This window comes from Onychostoma macrolepis, chromosome 17 (genome assembly GCF_012432095.1).
Source record: "Onychostoma macrolepis isolate SWU-2019 chromosome 17, ASM1243209v1, whole genome shotgun sequence".
Taxonomy (NCBI): domain Eukaryota; kingdom Metazoa; phylum Chordata; class Actinopteri; order Cypriniformes; family Cyprinidae; genus Onychostoma; species Onychostoma macrolepis.
The window spans coordinates 29,751,957-29,772,718 of record NC_081171.1 but is presented as its reverse complement, the minus strand read 5'-3'; the positions used below and the strand labels follow the sequence as shown (position 1 = coordinate 29,772,718).

At 38.4% G+C, this 20,762-nt stretch overlaps 1 protein-coding gene across 1 annotated transcript in view; it reads left to right on the top strand.

Annotated features, from left to right (window-relative positions):
* The window catches only part of eipr1 (EARP complex and GARP complex interacting protein 1), a 50,322-nt gene extending 31,623 nt beyond the window's left edge, over nt 1-18,699 (top strand). The window contains exons 6-10 of the mRNA XM_058748444.1: nt 2,763-2,899; nt 14,105-14,272; nt 16,151-16,318; nt 18,009-18,188; nt 18,285-18,699. Coding sequence (XP_058604427.1) covers nt 2,763-2,899; nt 14,105-14,272; nt 16,151-16,318; nt 18,009-18,183 — 648 coding nt within the window. The 3' untranslated portion in view covers nt 18,184-18,188; nt 18,285-18,699. The remainder of the gene's footprint in view (nt 1-2,762; nt 2,900-14,104; nt 14,273-16,150; nt 16,319-18,008; nt 18,189-18,284) is intronic.
* Nucleotides 18,700-20,762: the final 2,063 nt, after the last annotated feature.

The window sequence follows — 20,762 nt, the reverse complement described above, 5'->3', positions numbered from 1 at the left end:
GCTGTGTTGAAACGGCTAATAATAAAATGTGACATTCTGTAGTTTTGTCTCATATTCATCTTTTCATCATGTTTGCAAATGTCTTGACTCCACAGCCAACAGAGCAATTTTGTCTTCACTGTTCCAATACTTTTGGAGGGCACTGTATATATATATAAATGTGTGTGTGTGTGTGTGTGTGTGTGTGTGTGTGTACGTAATGTATGTATATACTCAATATATATTTTGTCTCAAGTTTATTATATGCAATAAACTTGGGATATTTTGCTCCTATAAATATAATCAACAATTTTACATCTCTATTTCATTTCTCTAGCATTTTTAATTTATCATTTGCAGTATTTCATGGGATTGGAGTTCTCACCGTCATTAAAGCTGTTAAGTACACAGTCTTGTACTTCTGTCTTTTTGTTGCATTTTTTGCTTCAAATCAAGTTGTGAATGACCTTATAGCAGGTTGGTTTGGTTTCATGGCCATGGCTGGATTTAGGCTTGGATTGGGCTTGACTGGGCTGCAGCCCATGGGCCCCGCCTTTGCCCGTTTACGTTTGTTTGATTTGTTCAGTTATATGCCAGTCAGAAATTATTAGCCGCTTTTCCACTGCGCACAAGGGCTAAACGGGCCAGCCAGGGCTGACAGCTTCCAACTATGACCTTCGAGGCCATAATCAAACAGCATAAACTGGTATTTATGATTATTTCACATAGAAGAAGGAGACGTATTGATCGCGTCTGCGCCAATTAGTTTATCACATGGCTCACTTTGAACAGCTCCATTAAGCCTTTAGCCTAAAAGAGCGCACATAGAATGATAATGATAAATTTGAGAATTGTTCATGCCTCATTTCATTACAGATGATGATTCTATATTATATTAATATTCCACTAAATTATGCAATCTGAAAAGTTTTGAGCGCTTTCTCCCACCTCACTGCCATCACACGTGGGGCAGAAATGTAATCAAAATTATTACAAAAAATTAAAATAGCCATTTAATGAGTTTCTGTTTTAATACCATATGCTTATGATAGGACTTAGCCTACTTTTATTATCTCACAATTCTGACTTTTTTTCTCATAATTTTGTAATACAAACTCGCAATTCTGACTTTTTTTCTCAGAATTGCATGATATAAACTCGCAATTGCAAGACATAAACTCACAGTTCTGAGAAATAAAGTCAGAACTGTGAGATATGAACTCAATTGCGAGTTTATATCTCATAAAATCAGTTTATAAAGTCAGAATTGCGAGAAAAAGTCAGTTCTGACTTTATAACTCGCAATTGTGAGTTTATATCTCACAATTATGTGAAAAAAGTCCACAAAAAAGTAACCTTTTTTTTTTTTTTTTTTTAATTCAATGGCGGAAACGGGCTTCCATACATTTGCGAAGGTAAAGGAATCAGCATTTTAAATGAATCTGTTGATTCAAATCACTCATTAAGACAGTCTCTTGCTGCTACCTACTGGTGGTTGTTTCATATTTTAAAAAGTAGCTTATTTCATTTTTTTTTTGCATTCATTTAATATTTCTACATTTAAATGTTATATTTAAACTTTACATAATTTATGCAAAATCCATCTATGGATTTTGTTGACAGTAATTTCATTTGATTGTTAATAGCAAACATGTATTTTTATTCAGATTGAATTTATTGATTAAATAAGAACCTGACATAAGAGGACACAGATATAACAATATATATATTTTTTAATACTAATACATCTCTGTCTTTTTTTTTTTTTTTGGTCAATGTTATTTCATGGTTTTGATCTCTCAACTGAGAGAACACATCTTGCTTATTGTATTATAATGAATATTTAATATTACATGTAAACTTTGACTATAGGCTAGACATGTTGCATATTACTATATATGAACCTCAAAGTATATTTAAATTTTTATGTATTTTGTATTGCTGTATAATGATGTTCTAGTTGAGGGCATTTGTAGTGTATAGGGCCCAAACATAACCTCAAGCCCAGGGGTCCTCGGCCCCCTAAGTCCTGCCCTGTTCATGGCATATAATGCTTTAACAAAGACAAAGGTTTTTTTTTTTTTTTTTTTTTTTTTTAAATGCCTATAAAATGGCTGATACATCCAGAACCAAGGTCACTGAAAAAGTTAGCGAGCACTGTTGCATATTAAAACAGTAAATAAATACAGTTCGAAATAAACAAAGACATCTAGTTTGCCTTCTCTGGTCTTGTCAAAAACCTCCATAGGACACCAGTGGACCGTCATGTGTCACAAATGTGTCAATTTTCTCTAAAGATTCTTCTCTGTAGAGACTGTAAAAAATATTTTTCCAAGTTGTAAATACAACAAAGATTATTGGAGTACTTTTTACAAGAAAACACTATTTCAGTCTTTCTACTAGCTTGATTCAATGTGTTACTTGACGTTTAATTGTATTTGTGACATTTACTAGCAATTTTTTGAGTGAAAATTGTTTCAAAGTAAATCCTACACTTTGCCTACATTCTTAATGATATAGAAAGCCAACAAAGACTTTCCAGGCTGAGAGCACCTTTTCATTGAACTCCCAGTATAAACGGTGCACTGCTCTTCAACAAAGGCACTGTTTCTTGTCAACTTGTGTCGTTAAGAGTATTTGGTCTATTCGGCATTGCTGTGTTCACGAACACAGTGTATTTCTGTGTCCGTCAGGGACTGTGAGTAGGCTTGCCTCAGATTGCTGAATATGGTGAATATGCAGCCATTGATTGAGATGTATGTGGATCGATTCTCCTCCCACAGATCTCGAGCAGCACCACTCTGGAGGGCAAAGGGCAGCTGAAGTTCACAGCAGGCAAGTGGAGCCCACATCACAACAGCACACAGCTGGCCACGGCCAATGATACGGCCATCCGAGGCTGGGACCTGCGGAGCATGAGGTAAGACGTGAGGACCGTCATTCGGATACAGTGTGCATGGCTACTCTTTTTAATAATATATGGTTATATGTGGCAGTACCATGGTACTATGATACATTATTACCATATTTATAAACCTCATATGGCATTTGCACTAAAGTTCATAAATTTGGGGTCAGTAAGATTTATTTTTTAAAAGAAGTTAATACTTTTTTTCAGCAAGAATGCATTAAATTGTTTAAAAGTAACATTAAAGACGTTTATAATGCTATAAACGATTTCTATGTCAAATAAATGCTGTTCCTTTGAACTTTCTCTTTGTCAAAGAATCCTGAAAAATAAAATGTATCATGGTTTCCACAAAAATATGAAGCAGCACAACTGTTTTCAACATTAATGCCAACATATCAACCTTAAGCCCTAAACGCACTGCACGATTTCCGGCTTTCCCAGACAAAAGATTGGCATCGTGAAACAATCGTGGCGATTTCTGTGATTGTGGATCCTAATCGATGGTCCTGCGTCGTACAGTGATAGAGGTTCAAAGACGGTCAAAGATAGCCTACGATACAGCATGATCATCACACAGTGTGTTTGCTGGTACGATCCACGTTTACTGACCAACCTATAAAAATGCGACATGAAATAAACGCGACATGGCGCTAAAACATAAAACTGCTTACCTCAAGCTCTTATCCCTTCCTCTTTCGAATTGTAATATTATTTCACAATGTTACTGTTTTTATTGTGTTTTGATCAAATAAATGCAGCCTTGTTGAGCAGAAGAGACTTCTTTCCAAAACATGAACAATTAGAATTCTTCCAAACTTTTGAACACTAGTGCACATGGTAATTTGTAATAATTCTTATGGTATGGTGTTCCAAGCTACCAGAAACGTCTCAGTTACGTATGTAACCCTCGTTCCCTGAAGGAGGGAACGGAGACGTCACGTGGGAGACCGACGAATTGGGATCTCGCCAGAGAGACCAATCCACTTCGAGTGTAACTAAACAAGCCAATGGGCATTGGCATCTGGCTGCCACACCCCGCAGCGCGGGTATAAGAGGCAGCAGGTGCACCGCATTAATTCATGCTTTTGCTGAGGAGCCGAGCCGGTGACGTCTCCGTTCCCTCCTTCAGGAAACGAGGGTTACATATGTAACCGAGACGTTCCCTTTCAGTTGTTCACTCCGAGTCACGAGTGGGCGGAAATAGCAGCATCGTAAACCTTAAGGGTGGAGGGGGACAGCCTACGCTCCAACCCTTGCTGCAAAAAGGAAAGCACGGCTCTGATCGAACATTTCCGGGGGTCCTCGCTGTGAGAGGAACACCATTCGACGAACAGGTTCCACTTCAGCGCATTTTCCCGTCTTGTGGATGGGGCTCGTGCTGAAGCAATAGTGAGTAGGGGTGTAAATCGGATGGTTCGTCATGATACGATACGTTATCGATTCTCATACCCAGCGATACGATATTTGCCGACAGTAGTATATCAATCGATATTTCGATATTATGATATTATATAGGCCTACCTATTTTAAACAACCATCTACATTTTTATTAATTCACAAATGCAACCAAAATACAGTATATAACATGAACATTTATCAGAAATTTTCACATACCTCAATTGGGACAAAAAAATAGGCCTATACACTTTTTTTTTTAATAATAAAGAAAATAAACAATTGGAAAAACAATTCTGGCTACTACTATGGGCTCAGTGCTAAAAATATTTTCTACAGATAACCAAATTACAAGCAATAGCAGAAAATAAATACAATAGAACAAAGATACAAGTTCAATAAACAGTGCTTTTCAGGTTTTTCAGCTCAGTCTAAAATAAATTTTCAGGTACTCTACAGAAATGTAATAATCAAATGTAAAATAACTACATGGTCTTCACTGTATAAATCAAATATAGATTAATAATTTTTGATGTTACAAAGGTTATTTAGTCAGGAGCAAGTCAGCACTTGTATTTTTCTTTGACAGCATTAGATTTATTATTAGTTTGCTTTCACTTTAAGAACAAAATCACAGATTTAATATAGCCTACTGATACACATGCGTTTTCTTTCTCAACTGTTTACGTTAAGATATATGCCTAACCGACTGTATTTACTAGGATATTTGCCAAAACACGCATTTTGATGTAATTTTGTCTGTATTTATTCATCCATGCACAAAAAAAAGCGGAAGAGAGCCCAATTTAATATTCGCGCGGTGTAGACGCTTCAGATGTGTGCGCAGACAGCGCGCGACTGTTCCGTCAACAATCCCAAGCGTCTTTTATGCTAGCCTTGTGCCTTCGGGCAGTCCTTATATCGAGTTCTGATACGTGAGTTTGAACGAGAACGCACGCGTTGGCGGTAATGCATAGACGGACATTATGTGAAAATGTGGACAGTGCCAAAATATAGGTGCCTATTTATACTACAGATATCGATATTTTACGCGTGGCATCGATGCATCCGTATCGTCAGACATCGTATCGATCCATATCGATGAATCGTTACACCCCTAATAATGAGCGCTACCTCCTGGGGTAGGTCACCTAGAACCTCCGCGTCCCATCCAGGGACCACACGTGGAGTTTCCACAGGTCCGGACGCAGGTGCCAGAGGGTGCCCTGTCTCTGAGAAAGCAGATCCTTCCTCAGAGGAATTGGCCAGGGAGGGGCTGTCGCCAGGGGCATGAGTTACGGGAACCAGGGCCAGTATGGAGCCACTAACAGGACCTGCTCCTCGTCCTCCCTGATCTTGCACAGTGTCTGTGCTAGTAGGCTTACTGGGGGGACGCATATTTGCACAGGTTCCGGGGCCAGCTGTGTGCCAGTGCATCCGTGCCAAGCGTTGCCTCGGTTAGGGAGTAGAACCACTGGCAGTGGGTGGTTTCTGGAGATGCCAACAGGTCCACCTGAGCAACTCCAAACCGACTCCAAATCAGCTGAACCGCCTGGGGATGGAGTCTCCACTCCCCTGGAAGTGCTGCGCGAGGCTGCCCGATTGAACACTCCTGGGATGTGGATGGCACGAAGGGACCTCAGATGCTTCAGACTCCAGAGGAGGAGGTGGCGGGCAAGTTGCTACATGCGACGGGAGCGTAAATCGCCTTGCGGTATACGCAAGTTGCGACATGCAACAGGAGCGTAAACTGCCAGTGATATATGCTATGGTCGCAGTGTTGTCCGTGCGGACCAGAACGTCCTTGCCCTGAAGGCGCCCTCTGACGAATACTTACAGGCCCGTGAGGGTAGATACAGGTCACCCCGTAGAGTGGTAGCGGCTGTTGGACACAGTTGCATGGCCACAGACCGCTCCACCAAGGGGATACCCACATACCTCAAAGCGGCCCCACCATCGAGGGTGGTGAGGGTGGAGGAGCTACAAGGTTTGTTTCGTAAAAGTAAAAGATGCCTTCCACGCACTTCCGGGAAGAATGGCACTGGAGGGGGGCACTGAGAACCAGTGCGATCCCCACCGAGAAACCATTCGTCCAGCCTCAAAGGATCGGGACACGGAGGAGGATTCCATACGAGCCTGACATTCTCAGCGGCCCGGGAAAGCATAGCCGTCATCTCTGAATCTGGCTCGGACAGCGCTACCACACCCGAAGGAGGCAACTCAGCCGGGTCAGAGGGGGCACCGGTGGAAACGGATGGTGCACTCTGTCCTGCAGAGGGCCCAACCCGCTCCAACGGCAACTCCACCGGCTGCGGAGTGCTTGAGGGGTGAGGAACTCCCTTTGGGAAAGCCCTCACCGTGATCCTCAAATCACCTCTGACTCCACTGGACGCAGCGCCGCCCCGGGTACTGAGACAAACACTGGATCGCAGCAGAGGCACTCCACCACGTTTCATGTAGCAGAGTCTTTTATGCATCTCCGAGATGGTCATGTCCCCACAAGGAGAACATGCACCATCCACGAAAGCTTCCTCAGTGTGCTTAATGCCCAGACATGTGAGGCAGCAATCGTGACTGTCCTGAGGCGCCAGATAATGACCACACTCAGAAATGCACGGGTGATAAGACATCTTTAAAAAGACGCGATCACCCGTGTTGCTCTTTTGGAGATTGCTCTTTTAGTGCTGAAGCACGCAGGGGAGCTGGGCACTGCACACTCCTGGTGTGGCTGTCTGCACGCCGAATGAATCCCGTGAGACCGTGACTACCGCTGCTGACTGCTGTAACACCCGCACTCGCTTTCTGCAATCACTTGAGGAGGATAAGAGCAGTAGTGATACACCACCGCTCGGCTCTGAAGTGAAAACATGAATTAATGCGGTGCACCTGCTGCCTCTTATACCCACGCTGCGGGGTGTGGCAGCCAGATGCGAATGCTGCATGCAAATGCCCATTGGCTGGTTTAGTTACTGGTGAGATCCCAATTCATCGGTCACCGACGTGACTCTGAGTGAAAGACTGAAACTGAAAGGGAATCCATGTTATCATCTTGTCTGGAAATACATTATGATAATGGTCTTTCCATGGTATGTTTTGGCACTCTTTTGTATTCATGTAAAGAGTTTCCAGCTTTAGAAATAATATGGTTGACTGAATGTTTTGAAATTGAGGCTGAAGATGTTTAATGCAGTGTCAAACATCACACCTTAAGGAAATGTATCACAATAGTCTCAGTTCAGATTTTCATGATCCGGTGTGTATATGTGAGCAGGGAAGCTTCTGAAACAGCTGTGTGCTGAGAGAAATTAATGTTCACGTGAGCTCTGCTGGAGGAATAATAATCACAGCACTATTGATCCCTGGATAACAGTCAGACCTGATGAGATGAGATGAGATGAGATGAGAGAAATGAAGACCAGGAGATGTTGATGACTGAGATGCACAGAACAATTTGTGTCAAGGTACAGAACGCTAGAGAGGTGAATCCTTACTGAAGTTATTATCGCATTATCACCACATTATTATGGCATAATGGCATGATGTTAAAACAGGAAACCTTTCCCACATACATTTGACACTGTACGCCATTTACACATAAACATGCCGATGACTCTACACTGTTATATTCTAAAAAGTTACTCCAAAAAGTACTATTTCAGTTACTTATTTTTAGCCTTACATGATGAATGTCATAAAAAGAGAAATCTGTCATATTTCCATCCGTAATGCAGTTTATATCAAACTATGTATTAAACCTACAAAGTTGAGATAACTTCAATATGATCATTGTATAACGTTGATGGAGGATCCTCTGGTATAAAGTGCAGTCTGTGATAGATTGAGGTCGTATGATAACTGTTGAGTGAAAATATGCCTTGCAGTTTGATTGCACTGATTTCAGGAGACGTCAGCACATTCATTTACAGCTCAATGAGGAAGGTGTTAAAGGGAAACTGCTTCATCAAAAGTTTCAGCATAAATGCATTTTCTCTCTCTTTCTCTCTCTCTGCCCAAGAATAATGCCAAATATGTCCAAAGGTTCATTCATTTACTTTGCTCTTGACAGTGATGAACATTTTCTGCCATCTGTATCTATTCCAGATGAAGTTTTTCAATGGTTATGAGAAACTATATGTATATTTTCTATATGTTAATTTTCCATTTTAGGTCAAAACCTGTTCATTTAGGGATTTTTTTATGTTGCTTCAACAACCAGTATTTGGGTCCAATAAAAGGAACCATGCAGATGTTACTAATTTCATTTACCAGGAACCTTTAGATTACACATATTAAAATGACTGTGATTTAATAATCAAACAGAAACTGTTTGACTGATTTGAATTACAATTTCTAATAATAAAGCAACGACTTTTATATGCCAAAATAATTTTATATGCCAATATTTTTAGTGAATAAAATAGAATAAAAAGTTAAAATAAAAGTTGTAACATGCAGTACACCAATTAAAATGTATATATGCATGTGCTGCTATAGCAAAAAAAACACTGCCCATCCAAAAAAAAAAAAGTCACACACTCTATTTTCATCATATATTTCATTTTATAGAGAAATCAGTATTGGTATCAGTGATACTGGCCTTCAGTCATAAAAAAAAAAAAAAGATGCCATTAAACAAATATTTAAAAAAAAATATACTGTCTTTATGTTGTTTGTACATTAATTTGAAGATGGAATGTGAAATTATTGCAATATAAAAGTATATTTGAAAACTTTAATGTTAGGGGGGATTAATCACGATTAATTTCAGAAAAATGTGTGATTAATTTGTTTTGTTTTTTTAATCGATTGACAGCACTAATCATTATTTTAATTTTAAAAAGTCATTACATTAATTAAATGAAACATGCAGTGCAACAATTTTTAATAAAATTCAAATAAAAGCTGTAACAGTGCAACAAAGTAAAATGTATTTGTTGTAATCTGTGCTGCTGTTAAAAAAAATATATATATATAAAACGTTATGAATATATCATGCCAATATAATTAATGGATTCTTAATTATGATTAATTATTTTTTTTAAATAATTGAAATAAAAGGGTTAAAAGTACATTAGAATGTTTGTTTTTTTAGTGATTTTTCATATATAATTTAAATTGTATTTATTATTATTATTATTATTATTCATTTATCCTCTTCAGGCTGCTTGTGTGTGTGTGTGTGTGTGTGTGTGTGTGACAACCCTGCTCTAGATCTTGCAAGACTAATATCATGACATTTTTACTGCAAAAAAAAATGCGAGCCACACACGTCAGTGTTTTTACACCGGATGTCTTCGCAGTGTGTCAAACATCCACATCCTGACCTTTTAACTTTCCTGCTGTCTATCTAATAACCCATAGCCTTCAGAAAGTGCCATTTCCTGCAGAGCGTTTAAGAGCTGTTTGAAATCCACATGCTTTTAAACTGTCTTCCTCGTAGACGGAGGCAGACGTCAGGCCTCTAGCCCTTCCGTTCAGCTGTCATGCGCCTGGTTGTTGCCATGGAAACAGAGGTCCGGCTCCGTGCGCGCTGGGGAGCCGCAGCCCGATCCGCTCAGCCACGTCCATTTATCAGCCGGCATTGCCTCGCTGCAGTGCGGAACCGCGGCTCAGAATGACTTCTGCGGCCAGGAAAGGGATGCAGATTGGCCCGTGCATGTCCGCAGGCTTACGGATCAACACAAACTAATCTCTGTCCGATTTTGTGTGGCGGGTGCTCACCCAGGCTTTGCCTGATCGGATCCCAATTTCACATTTACAAGCATGAAGGACTCAGGAGCAGCGCCGCTAACCTCATTTCTTGCTCCATTTCCTTGGCTGGATCGGTGCTGGCTGTGGCTCGGGATGCGTCCCCTGCTCCTTAAACGGGAGAGGGAGAAAGTTCGCAACCCGTCCGTCTGCTAGAGGTCTCCTTTGTCACGTCTGCATGGTTTGAGAAGGCCAACTAGAGGACATGCAACAATATCAGCATAGAGTCCATTTGTCAAGAGCAACCTATAAAACCCTTTTTAAGGGGCATTTAGCGTTTAAGGGATAGTTCAGCTAAAAGCAAGCAGCTGGTCTCCATTGACTTCCATAGTCTGAAAAAAAAAAAATACTATGGAAGTCAATGGGGACTAGACATGTGACGGTATTCGGTAATGCGATATATCACTATAATGAATATTCACGATATTGTTATCATGGGCACTTCAAAATACCGAGAATAATTATTTATTACAAATTATTCCGAATTTTGAATGCATTTTAAGAATACTTTTCCCATCAACTGGTCACAATGCACAACAGTTAGATATTGTTTGAAAATGTTTTGATTCTTTATTGTTCAGTCATTTACATTCTTTACATTAGGGCTTCATTAGTTAACATTACTTAATTCATTAGTTAACATAAACTGCCAATGAAAAATTATTCTAAACATTCATTAATCTTAGGTAATTTCAATATTTAATAACACATTGTTAAAATCAAAAGTTGTAACTGTGTTATTTAATGAGCTAACATGAACTAAGAGTTTTATTTTTTAACAAAGATGAATAACTTCTGTAGCAAATGTAGCTATTGCTCATTGTTAATGTTAATGCATTAACTAATGTTAACTAATGAGATTGTATTGTAAAGTGATACCTATTGGTCTTTATAATTCTTTTGCACTTTAATCTGTGTAAACTTTTTAACTTATACATTGTTTGTGTATTGCTTAATTGTATTTAAATGTTCAGTTATTTTTGTTATAAGAAAAAAAGTTATTGAACCTGTTATACTGTATGATGGCAACACTTTTTGCAACTAAATTTCAATGTCGTGATAATACCGTATGGCGTGATAAAAGCATTATCAATTAATCACAACATGAATATTTGATATGGCGTATCCCTAATGGGGACCATAAATTGGTTCCTAATTTTTTAAAAATATCTTCTTTTGTTCTTTGTTTTCAATATGTTGGAATATTTTATAAACTCTGTCACAATACAATTCATATCATGAATTATGTATTACTCCAAAGGATTTCTTTCTTCATTAAGTCATACTTATGTATATATATAAAAAAGTGGTCACACTTTATATTCAGTGGTCCTAACTACTATGTACTAACATTAAATACCTACAAGACTATGGATTTACTGCATAACTACATGTTGTTCTGGAAAATTCACACTTTTACTGCTAATATACTGTATTTGCGATAGCATTGGGTTTTAATAGTAAGGCTAGGGTTAGGATTATAAGGGTTTTGCATTACAATTAGGGATGAAGTTAACAGTATAACTACTATAAAAATGTTGATAAATGCAAATACTTTAAATGTAATTATGCTGACACTTTAGATTAGGGAACACATATTCACTATTAAGTACTAACAAACTGCCAGTGTGCTAATACTATGCATGCTAATTAATAATAAGTAATAGCAGCTAGTTAACAGTGAATATGTGTTCTGTAGTGTTACCGTAATTACAATGGACCAACATGTACATAATAAACGTATTGTATCAAATGGTTAAGTACATAGTATGTAAGGCCACCTATTATACTGTAGTGTGACTGAAAATTTGTTTCTACGTGACTTAAATAATCATTTCAATTTTTAATGGCGTAATTTTAAGTGAGTGTATGAAAAACTAAATCACTATCATCTTTCTATAAACGCCACTCAATAGGACATTCGAGTGCACAGAACACCCTTTTAGTCACAAAATTTTGAGAAAGATTTCTCCGTATAGACCTCAAGACTTCATGAGTCTCTCATTTGGAGTCTGAGTTAAGTCTCAATTGAGTTTGATTGTCGATTGTTAAGTCAATTTTCTGATTAGTTTTTAAACGATTTTTGTTCCTGATATAAACCTGTGCATCTCAACTCTTGGAGTTTATTTAACAGTCTGATAATCTGAGCCTGTATTTTCAACTTTTGTGTGCAAAATGCATGAGACGTTCAATGAACAGACTGAGGCAGTGCTGAAAATGTCTGAAAAAATGATAAGATGATGGAATTAAGGCTACAACAACTAATCACTAAAAATCAATAATGATGGTCAACAATAAATTTCATTATGAATTAAAGCTGCAAGCAGCGTTGAAAGGGCCCTTGCACCCGGGTTCACTGCCACTCAGGCTTTAGGAAAACAGTGAATGGTCAGCAATATGCATTTAAATTGGTAAATATAGGAGGAATATGTCAAAGCCATTTATATGTGCCAAACTTCCTGCTGCCAGCTGGTGGCGCTATGAATATAACTGAATATTGGCATGTAGATGTGTTCAGGTCGCATGAGATTGTCATGCGCATCTCGTCAGTAAAGCCGGTTCTGTGATTAGTAGTAAATCTCCGTCACATGCTTTCAGATGGAGCGGCATTTAATATACAGAGCCGTAGTTCACTGACAAGCTACGCAATATTCCGTTCATAATCGAAGGTGATTCATCTGTGATTATGAATGCGTTATTGCGTAGCTTGTCAATGAACTACAGCTCGTGATGGAGATTTACTACTAATCACAGAACCGGCTTTACTGACGAGATGCGCATGACAATCGCATGCTATTTATCGTGCAGCCCTACTATTATCTGTAAACGTGATGAAATCATAATATCATCATTAGTATTGTCATTACTGCTTGGCTGAAATTGAAATAGCATACTAGCATATTACTCAACTATTTCTGTCCTATAAAAATATAGAAAATGAAAAGTGGTATATTATGCTATTTTGAATTCAGCTCTTATTTCTCTGTTGACAAAAAATGAGAAAACATTTTGACAAAAGGTTTGTTGTTGATCAATAAATGAACCAAATTTTATTAATTAATTGAAATAAAATAAAATATTTCCTGATTACTGTAATTTACAATTTAAGGAGGGAGAACACTGAGCTAGATATAGAATAACAGTATCATAAAATTATCATGAAATAAGGAAATATATTTTTAAAATCATTTAAAAAAGAATGGTCCGATTAATTAATTGGCAAAATAATTGTCAGATTTATCGATTTGCAAACTAGCTGTTAGTTGTATCCCTCGAGAGTGTTGAGAAAGCTGTGGAATAACAACATATTTCACTTATAAAATAAGAAAATATTATAATTTGACCACTTAAGATTTTGATAAAAGAAATAATTAAATAAATGTCCGATTATTCGATTGCCAAAAGAGTAGTTAGTTGTAGCCCTAGATGGCATATTAATGTCCTCCGCTATTGATTTAATATTTCCACTCAATAAAACGAGACTCTCAATGTTAGCATGGCTCTCCAGCGGCTGAGTTAGACTTGTCTTGAATGGAGACTTAATTGAAGCTCCATACACTCTCACACGTCAAATATTTCACTTCCTGTTTTAATGAGATTTTTAATTAGCATGTTAATTGTCTAATGAGTGTGTGGCAAGATAGCCGGCTAATGGGAGTAGAAAAATCCAGACGTGATGGTGTGGTAATATGTCTGGGCTGTGTTTAGTTCATACAGATGAGCCTGAGGTCCTCCAAAGCGCACACACACACACACACACACACACAGAGAGAGAGCACCTTTACAAGCAAATCCAGCCTGCAGCCTAGGAAGTCATCACCTTGCGAGAGCACACCAGCAGCCTGTGCTTTATGGCTTGTCACACTTTTATACGGCGCTTGATGGAGGTTTGACCTTCAGACCCAGACGCTCAGGCTGCTTTTGATTCATGAGAAACGCTCTATACTTATCTCTCGCTTTCCTGCTCTGTCTGTTCTTCTCGTTCTCTTCTGTGCTTCTCTCTCAGTTGTTCGTTTGCTTTCTTGTTTGTGTTGGTCTGAGTGTGAGATGTGATGTTTTTGTTGTACACAGTCAGATCTACTGCATTGAAAACGCTCATGGGCAGCTGGTGCGGGACTTGGACTTCAACCCCAACAAGCAGTATTACCTGGCCAGCTGCGGTGATGACTGTAAAGTCAAATTCTGGGACGTGCGTCACATCAACGAGCCTGTCAAGTGTCTGGAGGAGCACTCTCACTGGTCAGACACAGAAATACACTCCAACACACACCAACACTGCACAAGAAATCTGAAAATGTACACTTACACTACCAGTCAAATACTGTTGGAAAGTTGGAATAATAATGTTTTTGAAAGATGTATCATCTGCTATAAAAATAACTATTTTCTATGTGAATATATTTTCAAATGTAATTTATTTCTGTTATGTAAAGTTGAATTTTCAGCATCATTACTCCAGTCTTCAGTGTCACATGATCCTTCAGAAATCATTCTAATATGCTGATTTGCAGCTCAGTTAATTTATAAGTTATATTGGTGCTCAGTTATTAACAATGGTTCTTTTTGTTATTAATATTGAAAACAATTATGGCTGTGTAACATTTCTGTGGAAATTGTAATGCATTCTTTTTTAAAGGATTATCGTTTTAAAAACATCTTTACTTGCCCCAAACTTTTGAATGGTAGTGTATCACAGTTTCCACAAAAATGTTGAGCAGCACAACTGTTTTCAACATTGATAATAATCAGAAATGTTTGTTGAGCAGCAAATCAGCATATTAGAATGATTTCTGAAGATCATGTGACACTGAAGACTGGAGTAATGATGCTGAAAATACAGCTTTGATCACAGGAATACATTTTTACAATATATTTTTACATAGAAAACTGAATTTTAAATAGTTTTATTTTATATTATTTTAAATCATATTTCACAATATTACTGTTTTTACTGTATTTTTAATCAAATAAATGCAGCCTTGGAAAGCAGAAGTCTTCATTCGGAAATATAAAAAAAAAATCTTACCAACCTCAGCTTTTTTGAACTGTAGTGTTTTTGTTTGTTTGTTTATTTGTTTAAAAAAAAAATTGTATTACACACTAAACACTACCTTGTGTCCTGTTGTGCCCTGTTCATTATATCAGTGGTAAATGACAGCCAGCAGTAGCTTTTTATTAGTTGAAATGCCTGTGTGTGAGATCTCTGTTAATTAGCCGTTAATCTGTCTAATGTGACTTACCTTTGCAGCCACATTTATAATTGTATTTTAGTCAACGATAATCGTCTTTCCATGAGGTTTGAGGCTTGTGTTAGCGTGATCTTTCACATCTTTCTTGAATCCAGCCGCACTCAAAGCCAGCCTTCCTGTGCTATTTTATCTGTGCGTGTCGGGTTTCAACATGGTTATCTTAAATGTAGAAGACAGTATTTTAATTAGTGTGTGTATATCTGTGCTCTTACATCTTGCTGATGCTATAGTTGTGTGTTGTAGCGCTCTGGGGTGTGTTAGCGTAGCTGGATTTAGCTCACTGCAGATCTATTTCAGTGGAGAAAGAGGAGTGTGTGATTGCAAGAGAGTATCTGCTCGTAAGTGTGAGTCACTGGATATAATTGCCTCAGAATCGTGTGTATTGCTTCCTGCATGCACGCACACACACACACACACACACACACACACACACACAGGCGTGCACCAATCAAGGCATGATAGCATGTCAGCCACAGGATGCTATCTCTTAAAGATAGAGGCGCCGGATCAATCAGAGCTGTTTTGATCCTATTTAGATAGGAAAGAGCCACGACAACAGCGTCCTGTACATGATTCTCATTTCTTGTGTTTGCAGCGACAGGGGTTCGGCTGAGCCTCGGGCTGGGAGGTATTAGGGAATATTTTGGGATAGGAGACAGATTAGTTAGGGAGAAGTCTTGACTGAGCCAGATTTTACTGCTGACAGCTGAGTTATCCTCCCACAATCCCTGGCTATGAAGGCTGGGATCCTTTTCTGAGCCGTGCCCGGGGCTTATATAGACGGAGGAAGAGAAAAGAGAAATAAGTCCGTGTGTCATGGGCGAGGGCAGGAACGCAGGCGTGTGTGACGCTGTGCTGTGTGTTTCAGGGTGTGGAGTGTGAGGTACAATCACTCTCACGACCAGCTGCTGCTCACCGGCAGCAGCGACAGCAGGGTCATCCTGTCCAACATGGTGTCCATCTCCTCAGAGCCGTTCGGACACCTGGTGGACGACGACGAGCTCAGTGACAACGAGGAGAGCCAGCAGGAAGACAAGTACACATCCCTTTCTGTCTCTCTCACCTTCCACATCAGCTTTTTTGTGTCCTCAGATTTTCTGTATAAATGCAACGATGAAATTCTGTTCATTTGAATCTCGTTCAGGAAAAAATTTAGTTCAGGTCAGTTCAGTCTAGCTAAGTGTTTTTCAGTCGAGTTTGATTCAGTTAAATTCCACAAAATATATTTGTTCTTTTCAAATGAGTTCAGTACAATTCTATTCATTTCCAGGTCAGTAGAATTTAGTTCAGGTTAGGGCTGGGCAATAAAATGTTAACGATAATTATTGCGATATAATTTTCCTCAATAAAGCGATAAAAAGAATTTGATAAATGTTCGATATAAAAAAAAAAACGTAATGAAGCAGTGCTACTCATTTGAACTGAGCCACATGCTAAAAGTTCAAACGGTAGCGCAGCACGAGCTCACTACAGCAGATGCGTTTATCGCTGAAAGTCTCAGTCATGCGACACTAAACAACACGGTGAGATCTGGCTTGAAGCGCTTGAATTCAGCGAAGAACACAAATGACTTGTGATGTCAACTAGTTTATACAAATAGCGCTGACAAACAGGAGAAACACTGTACGCAACGATACAATCAGAAGGCTTTTCTGTCTACAAATCGCCATCATTTACCATGGATTTATTGTAGTAACACTAACTGCACCATAGTGTGTGGTTTTAACTGTGGATATCATGGTCTAAATGTATGCTACTATGGAAGGCCAATAGTTAATTTCACTAAAACTCAAACAGTTAGAATAATTAAATAATTAAAGATCTTACAATTTTTACAGATGTTACTGTTTTTAATAATCAACATTAATTTACATCTGCGTCCTAACTCAAGCTACTGTCAAATGTGCATTTCTAAGAGAGTCAGGCAACACAAATCTGTTTCATGATTTGAAACATTATCCCTCATTAGAACATGCAGAACCTAAGAAATTAATGTTTCTATAAATGTAACTATTTAAATTTTCTATTTATTTTGGTACTATTTATTCAAAAATGTGAAGTGTGTATCATGTTCTGATCATGACGAGTAGTTTAAAACCACAATTTTCACAACTTTCACTTAGGAGCAAAAATCTGCCTTTAAATTTGAAAGAAGTAGAGATTTATCATGATCATTTTTTTGGCCATATCGCCTAGCCCTAGTTCAAGTCAGTTCAGTTCAGTCTAGCTCAGTAATTTTCAGTCCAGTTTGATTAAGTTAGATTCTAGGAAACACTTTTTTCCCCAATAAAATTAATTACAATTCTATTCAATTCTGTTTGTTTCAATTCAGTTCAGTACAGTTTAAGTCAGGTGAGTTCATTTTCAGTTGAGATCAGTACCGTTCCATTAAATTCAAATCATTTCAATCCAGTTCAAAATAATTTAGTACACTGTAGCTCAGTGTTTTTCAGTCCAGTTTGATTCGGCTTTGATTCCACGAAATACATTTGTTCTTTTTTTCAATTTTGTTCAGTACAATTCAATGCAATTTCAGTTGAGTGAGATAAAATTAAATGTATGTTTTAAATATATTCAATTTATTGGAATTTAATGCTATTCAGTACATGTCAGTTCAGTTGAGTTTGGTTCAGTTTGATTCCGTTGCATTCAGTTTGTGTGTCACAGTACAAGTACAGCTATATATTACCAGCATCACTTACTCTGCTCATGTCTGTTGTGTGAAGGGTGAAAGAGCCCCTGCAGGACAGCATCATTGCCACATATGAGGAGCACGAGGACAGTGTGTATGCGGTGGAGTGGTCTGCTGCAGACCCCTGGCTGTTCGCCTCCCTCAGCTATGACGGCCGGCTGGTGATTAACAGAGTCCCTCGAGCCCTCAAATACCGAATCCTACTGTAGAGCTGGTGAGCAACAGAATGATGGAAAACAGGGACACTATTGATACTATTCAATAATAAGTGATGTGTAAAAAATAACAGTTGGTCTGTCTGTTTTTCTAGGACGAACTCACATTCCCAGCTTCTGCAGACGCGGATGAGTGAAATCCTGCTTTGACTTCATACGGGACTGTTTGAGTAAACTCTATCGCGTCGAATGTCTGCAGCAGCTGAGCTGTTACTCGTCACTGTATTTGTGTGGTGATTTCCCAACACCTGATGATTTATTGTGCTGGTCTGCCGTTCATCAGCACCTGCGTTATGAACGCAGATATCGGTGTTCTTGTGTTTTTGCGTGTTCTGTTTGGTGCTGTGGGAAATCAGAACCCTGAAGATTAATTATGATTATGTGTCTTATCATGTACGCTGTAACAAAAGCAATGCTCTGTGGAGCTGTCAGAGAAAGCCTAATTACCCCTGTATGTTTGCCATAAAACAGCTTTAATTAAAGAGCAAGATTTGATGTCCTTCTCTCCTTATCTGGCTCTCCTCTCCTCCGTCTGTAATTGCGAGGCGAGTGTTCGTTAAAGCACCTCCAGTGACAGTCTGTTTTAATTGCAGCTTGACTCTCCACATCTCGGGCTGCCAAGGGACGGCTGCGGTCCAATCCGTCAATACCAGGACCGGCGGAATGAGTCTCTGAATGCATAATGTCAGCCCTCACTGTCTCGAGTGGTGCCTCGGATCCTTTACGTACGCCGTCTGTTGTCAGTGATGCGGGGAGGTTAAATGCGTTTGGAGTTTAGGGATTTTAACCCTCCGTGGTCTGTCACAAGCCCTGCTGCCCCTGCTCTTCTGTGGACGTGCCGGTTGTGAGTGCGCATGGAGAGATACGACAGCGTCTCCACAATGTGGCTCCGTGAAAGGTTGTATTCACTTATGAAAGTTCCTATTTACAAGTTTAGAAATCCTAATAGAGCACAACAGTCTCGTTCTGGCTGTAAAAATCCCATTCATTTCAACATTCAGAAAGATTAACATCTAAATTTCTCAACACAGACCCACCATGAGCTCTGAGATCATTCAGTGATGACATACTGTAAAGTACGCATCTGCATTTCTAAAGTGAAGATTTTCCGATGAAGGACTACACTATCCATAATCCTGAAGAAAGATCCACCAATCAGAGAAGGCGTTTTTATTGTGGAAATAGAATTGAGAAATGAGCTCAACAGCGACCATTCACTGCTATGAAACTATGAAACCTTGCAGATGGTCAAGTTGGTCTTAATGCACTCAAAAACTGGTAGCTGTGGTCGAAAAATATTAAAACAAAACACCCTAATGTATATTATGGCTAAAAAATATAAAAAGAAACAAAACTATTTAAACTAGATTAAAAAGATTTGTCTAGACAAACTTTAAGTTGGCTTGAGAAAGCCGGACCAGGAAGTTTGAAAAAGTTTTAAAAGATTTTTTAAATATAATCATATGTGATGTTTTCCACCACAGTAATTCATTTTTTCACCTGCAAATAAACCCCATAAATCTGAGTATTTCATGTGTACAATTACATATAAGATTATGTTAAACCATTTAAAGGCCGGGACACCTGGATGAGCCCCGGGGACATATCCCCAGTGAAGACCTCGACTAAAAATACAATAAAACTAAAATAAAACAAAATAACTAAAAATACAATAAAATACCTATCTACATAATACTATTATTGTTAGAAATCGCAACAATATAAAAATAGAAATATAATGCATTTATACATTTAAAATTTTAATTAAAACAATAATATACAAATATGAAATAATAAATAGTATGATATATATATATATATATATAATCTACAACAGAAATATATTAAATGAATTAAACTATAAATTAAAATGATAATAAACAAACAAATATATATTATAAAAATAGACCGAGAAACAATAAATGCATTAAACTATACAGGTGCATCTCAATAAATTAGAAAGTCATGGAAAAGTTCATTTATTTCAGTAATTCAACACAAATTGTGAAACTTAAATAAATAAATTCAATGCACACAGACTGAAGTAGTTTAAGTCTTTGGTTCTTTTAATTGTGATGATTTTGGCTCACATTAAACAAAAACCCACCAATTCACTCTCAACAAATTAGAATATGGTGACATGCCAATCAGCTAATTAACTCAAAACACCTGCAAAGGTTTCCTGAGCCTTCAAAATGGTCTCTCAGTTTGGTTCACTAGGCTACACAATCATGGGGAAGACTGCTGATCTGACAGTTGTCCAGAAGACAATCACTGACACCCTTCACAAGGAGGGTAAGCCACAAACATTCATTGCCAAAGAAGCTGGCTGTTCACAGAGTGCTGTATCCAAGCATGTTAACAGAAAGTTGAGTGGAAGGAAAAAGTGTGGAAGAAAAAGATGCACAACCAACCGAGAGAACCGCAGCCTTATGAGGATTGTCAAGCAAAATCGACTCAAGAATTTGGGTGAACTTCACAAGGAATGGACTGAGGCTGGGGTCAAGGCTTCAAGAGCCACCACACACAGACGTGTCAAGGAATTTGGCTACAGTTGTCATATTCCTCTTGTT